Source organism: Sorex araneus, chromosome 1, assembly GCF_027595985.1.
Source record: "Sorex araneus isolate mSorAra2 chromosome 1, mSorAra2.pri, whole genome shotgun sequence".
Lineage (NCBI taxonomy): Eukaryota > Metazoa > Chordata > Mammalia > Eulipotyphla > Soricidae > Sorex > Sorex araneus.
The window spans coordinates 57,949,167-57,955,225 of NC_073302.1; the positions used below are offsets into that span (position 1 = coordinate 57,949,167).

At 38.5% G+C, this 6,059-nt stretch overlaps 1 protein-coding gene across 1 annotated transcript; it reads left to right on the forward strand.

Annotated features, from left to right (window-relative positions):
* Positions 1 to 1,565: 1,565 nt before the first annotated feature.
* CER1 (cerberus 1, DAN family BMP antagonist) lies at positions 1,566 to 4,268 on the forward strand. Its single transcript, XM_004600163.2, has 2 exons — positions 1,566 to 2,072; positions 3,954 to 4,268. The coding sequence occupies exons 1-2, from the start codon at positions 1,566 to 1,568 to the stop codon at positions 4,266 to 4,268; spliced, it is 822 nt and encodes a 273-aa protein (XP_004600220.2).
* Positions 4,269 to 6,059: the final 1,791 nt, after the last annotated feature.

Sequence of the window (6,059 nt, forward strand, 5' to 3'; positions counted from 1 at the left end):
GATTATGTAACCAGTAAATAAAATTTAGTTTAGGTATTTCAGTTTTGTGGCTATTTTTTTCCATAATCCTGTGGGATTTATCACCATTTTTATTTTGGTTTTTGGGTCACATGTGGCAATACTCAGGCTCCTGGACTCAGGAAGTACTCCTGGCAGTGTTTGAGGGGCCATATGGGATGCCAGGGATTGAGCCCAGGTTGGCCTCATGCAAGGCAAATGCCCTCCTCACTTTACTAATTACTGTGGCCTAAATTTATCACCGTTTTGAATTATACTTGCTTAACAAATTTTCCTTTGATTCTTGAAGACTCATTTTTGTCTCCTCTATGATATCTGGACCACAATCACAAGAATAAGAGATGATGAGGATTCTGTATGGCAAGAAATTGAGCTGCCAGCATCAGGCCCAGAGCCCTCAATTCTGGTTTTTAGAATCCACGTTCTCAAATCTAGCTCTTGTTTAGAGAAAGAAAAACATCAACAGGCTTGATGAAGGAAATTTTCTCTCCTCACTCAAGACTGATGAACTGTCAGGCATCCATCACCTAGGCAATTTGTGAACTATTTTATCTGGGGAGTGACCAGTTGTGAAACTTAGCACTGAGTAGTTTTTTTGCTTGCTTTCTTGTTTCATTCTTAAAGTGACAAGATTTATTTGAAAATTGTGAGCGTTCCTATATGGAATGGAAGAATGCAATCTTTATACTTGTGAGCATACAATAAATAGCCCCAATCCACAACTGAAAGGCAGCACAAGTCTCCTGCTAAGCAAAATAAATGTTCTCCTTTTTCTTCTGTTCCTTTCCTCATAATTTTTAGATATTTTCTTTGATTGCTACTATGTTTGTGTGTGTGCATATACACATCTGAACATGCACACAACTATGAAGACCATAGATGTGTGGTCTTTACTCCAGGAAGGCCTTTAATTTGCTTTTGATAGACATCTATCACAAAACACATCTTATCTGTTCTGTCCTTGCAGATTCTGGGCAGTTACACAGCAAATGGTAGCCTTCTCTGTTCTTTCTTCTAGTAACAATGCTGGGAAATCTGGGCAAAGGAGGTGTTGTTTGGTTGATACTGAGGTGGCAGGCAGGACATGGGTGGTGTGGAGCGGGGGTTGGAGGGCCAGGGTTTGAGGGGTTGGGGGAAGGGAGGATGAAGTATGGGAACACTGGTAGAAGAAATTAACACTGATGGTGGGATTAGTGCTCAAATATTATGTACCCAAGGCCGATTACTAATAACTTTGTAAATCATTGTTCTCTAATTTAAAAATATTTTTTAAAAAGTCAGACAGTCAAGTGTCAGCTAATGACCCCCTGGGCTTTCACTGGGACCTGCTAATATACACAAAGTCCAGTGGAGGCAAGACACCATTAGCACCCCATCATTCAAGCAAACAGTGAATGTGCTTACTTTGCCTGGCAACTGACCACCTGCCTTCATTTCCCACAGGCAGGTATCTATATAGAGGCTCTCCTGTTTCCAATCCTGTAGAGAGCCTATCTCTCCGTTGGACCCCAACATCTGTGAGGCTGAAAGGAAACTTTTCACACAGCATGTACCTCTTTCTACTTCAGCTGCTGATGCTATTGCCTCTTGTGAAGGCTGCGGAGCGTGGGCATGGCCAGCAAAGTCAGAGTTCAATCTCTCTTGTGCGCCTTCAAAGGAATCGCAGAGATTTGCTCAGAGGCTACCACGAGGAAGCTGAGGAGAAGCCTGATCTGTTTGTAGCAATGCCACATCTGATAGGGGCTGCTCCAGCCAGGGAAGGCCAGAGGCAGAGAGAGAAGATGGTATCCAAATTCGGGAGGTTCTGGAAGAAGTCTGAGAGAGAAATAAGCTCATCTCCATACTTGTTCAGTGAGCACTTCGCTCCTCGGACACAGGCCCATACTCAACCATTGCATGGGATGCAAATGGAGAAATCACCCCTTCAGGAAGAAGCCAAGAAATTCTGGCACCACTTCATGTTCAGGATGAGCCCAGCTTCTCAGGGGATCATTTTGCCTATCAAAAGTCATGAAGTGCATCAGGAGACCTGTAGGACAGTGCCCTTTAGCCAGGTATTTGTTCTCGGTGGTGGGGAGGGAAAGAATTGGGTTTACAGGAGAGGGTGGATGGCTCAGACTTCAAAGAGGCTGCCATTTGTCCTCATTTCATTTAACTCCCAGATTTGGTTCTTGAGCATCTATCATAAGATTTGGCAAAAAATAATGATATTTTCTAAACTTCCATTAAACCTGTCCACTGCTTCTTGGTATTCTAAAATGCTACAAGAATGGCACTATAGAACTATCAATATTAGTAATAATTTGTATCGATTGTAAATGTTCACTTTACAGGGTTTTATTTCTGTTTATTGTTGACAGTATTCTATCTAGAAAGATAAGACTGCATACTTAGTTACAAACCTGGGAATTTAGAGCAACCACCAGAACTTCTCTCCATATTTTTACACAATGTTACAACATGATGAAAAGGCTACTCATTCGTACATATGGTGAATATATCTGACACCATTCATGTCTGAAAGCACTCTCTTCCATGTGTGGCTATCTGATTCCCTGTATTTCACACCTAAGAACTCTATAGATTTATCAAATACATTAGGCTTGTCGGTAGTTACCATATCAGAGCAAAACAATATAGTAATTCGGTTTAAATAAATTTCATGAGAATTTAAAAAGTAATCTTGATATGAACTCACATTTCCTTTTATTTAGAAGCATTTGTATTAATCCACACAGTGTTGACTGACTTGTGGGTATTTTTACTATGAAGATGAAGAGAGACATTCTATGATTTACTTCCTCCAGACTGTCCTGGCAACCACCACATTGCAAATGTTGAATTAAAATGGAGAAATAGGGGCTGGAGCAATAGCACAGCGGGTAGGGCATTTGCCTTGCACGCGGCCGACCCGGGTTAGATTCCCAGCATCCCATATGGTCCCCTGAGCACCACCAGGGGTAATTCCCGAGTGCAGAGCCAGGAGTAACCCCTGTGCATCGCCAGGTGTGACCCAAAAAGCAAAATAAATAAATAAATAAATAAATAAAATGGAGAAATCATCAAGTCTTTAAGTATGAAGATATAGAACCAAAAGCAATGCAGGGTAGAGTAAAATTTTACAGTCCAGTAATGCTACCCAATTACCAGGCTGTATTATAAAGTAATTGACTATGCACAGCCATTAAGTATTCTGCCTGAAAAGCAAGTTTATGTAGCAATGACGAGTCAATTATCAAATAATAGTGATGGTTTTGTTGGTCCATGTGCAATTAGAAAATTACTACTAAGAAGCACGCAATCAAATTTCCTGTTAATCTCTTATTTTGGAATCTATTGCTAAATTAAAATAAGATGTTTGACTCATATCATGCAAAGTACATAAAATTAGGTGTACGGGCTTATAGAAGGGGCAAAGGCCATGTATTCTAGCATATGTGTTGCAACTTGGGTACATACAAATTTACAATTTTGAATTTTATAGTCTGTAAAATAGAATAAACTCATAGTATTGTTATATATCCTGTGAGCAACTTAGAAAACATGTCTTGATAATCTATTATGCATTTAGTGAGGAGTAGAAAGTTAGGCATATTACTTTTATTTTAAAAAGCCAGCTGTTTTTCCCCCCAACTGTTAATGTTGAATTACACAAAATTTCTCCAAATTTGGAATTTAAACTGTAGAACAAAGTGCTACCCTATTAACTAGAGATTCTCTCCAAAGCCTTATTAATTCACTCAAAAAATTCATTTAAATGAGAGAGCTCAAAACCCTTATAGATACCATCACTCTGGTATTGCAAAGTATATGAAGAATTGGGAAGCTTTGAAGTTTTAATCTAAATTACCCTCAGATTTAAAGTGTCTTGCGTCTGAATCATGTGTGTTAACCAGAAGGAAAGATAATTTAATGAAGATATGTTTGCCTTTCAGACGGTCACCCATGAAGACTGTGAGAAAGTAATTGTACAGAACAACCTTTGCTTTGGGAAATGTGGGTCTGCCCAATTCCCCGGAACAGCCCCGCACACTCACGCCTTCTGCTTCCACTGCGCACCAGCCAAGTTCACCACAGTGCACTTACAGCTGAACTGCACCGACATTGCTCCTGTGGTCAAGGTGATCATGGTGGTAGAGGAGTGTCAGTGCAAGATGAAGGCTGAGCATGAGCATGGACACCTCCTCCAGGCTGGATCCCAGGCAGAAATTCATGCCCAGGACCCTTTTATCCCAGGTATTTCCTCTTAAAATGCAATGTAAATTTTTCTTTAAAAAAACAAGACCACAGTAGCCAGGTTTTTATGATTCAATCGGGAACTGTTAAGTGGGTGCATAATATTGTAAAGAAAGAATGATTGTAAGATTAAAAAATAAATTGGAGAATATGGCATTTGTCTGGTTATCTGAACATTTGGAACATGGCCCTGACTCTGCCTGTCACCCACTCTCTTTAGAATGCTACTCAGTTGCAGCAACTTTCTCCACCTCAAAAATTTTATTGACATATGAGAAATTTGAACTAGATGATTGCTAAAATCCTTTCCACTACAAATGTATCACCATCTACTGTCTCCCAGATTTTGGTAAAGTTTCTTCCATCTGAAGAAGGAAAGAAAATAATTAGACTATAAAAATAGCTTCTTTAATAGTTTTCCAAAGCACCAGGAAGAGAAAAGATGGGTTAAACAAATAGCTCAAGGGAATGAAGCACCTGCTTTGCATACAGGAGGCCCCATTTTCATACCTGGTATCAATTAGCCCCTTCCCACCCCACCCCTTTGAATACTACCAGATGTGGGTGGGAGAGGGAGAAAAGGAGGAGGGAGAGAGACAGAGACAGAGACAGAGAGACAGAGGATATAGCCTACTGCCTTCTCCTTTCAGGCAAGGTTTTATTTGACTTCTACCAGATGATTGAGGAGTCCTATAGGTGAAAGGAGTAACTCTTTGGCTTGCCTACTAATTTCTGATACTCTGCATATAAACCCTTAATGTCAGGTCTCTAGCTTTGAAGACACAGAACAAACTGATGTTACTTCTGGTTTACATAGGGAAGAGGGAAAAAAATCACTGGTAGGTAAATAAGCATTATAATATGTGGAAGGAAAAACTATATGACCTATAGTAGGTTTAAAGTTCAAAGATGCTAATGAAAGTCAAGTTGGAACTGGGATAAATATTGAATGAATTAATTTCCAAGAATTTTAAATTGAGACAATTTACAGGTAAAATCTTTTATTAACTACACACTTTTCAGATTACATGGCATGTATGAGATCTGTATTTTAATGATTATTTTTTGCAATTATGGAAAAACTCTGTGTTACAAATTTTATTCTGCAAATATTACAATAGCCAGTTCTGAAACATTTTTTATTATTAAATGCATTAAACTCCGGTGTCTGAAGCATTCTGGGAAATTTTGTAGTACCACATTATCTGGTAATTTTTAAAATTTGCTTTGTTAGATTCACTGCCATAATTTATTTAAAGTTACTACTAGGCATTACATCAATTCTGGTGTGGTTCTGACTCTATAGTCTACTGACTATGGCCCAAGTTACCGCAAGCAATGTGCTATTAAAGTTAATTCAATCAGTGTCTTTTAGTGATAAGGATTTTTTTCTATATTAGTTTGTATGCACATATTATGCAGGAAAGAATTTCCATAACCATTTTTATTTTTATAATGTTTAAAATTTTTATCTTAAGTTGCTTGAGTCTTTTGGGTGCCTTCATTTTTAAGTGAACACACACACAAAAGTATTTTAAAAAGCTTAAATTTGTGTGTATTTCCATTCAACCTGGTACTGTAAAGAAGCAAATACATTTAAATTTATGGTATATTCTTTAGCATACCAATATAGCAGAATATACCTATATACTATGCAGATGTGACATTGACATCAGAATATATTATACCCCTTGGTGGTCAAAGACAATGTAATTGCCAAGATATGGTCATAAGAATAAAACTGTTAAACATTAATGATATCCCAGCTGGTCTATACATTTTGGTGCCAAAAGCTATTGAGCAGC

Excerpts from the sequence above, each read along its gene's own strand:
- CER1 (XM_004600163.2), top strand. The coding sequence starts at position 1,566 with ATGTACCTCTTTCTACTTCAGCTGCTGATGCTATTGCCTCTTGTGAAG. Across the intron at positions 2,073-3,953 it reads GGACAGTGCCCTTTAGCCAG|ACGGTCACCCATGAAGACTG; the intron begins GTATTTGTTCTC and ends TTTGCCTTTCAG.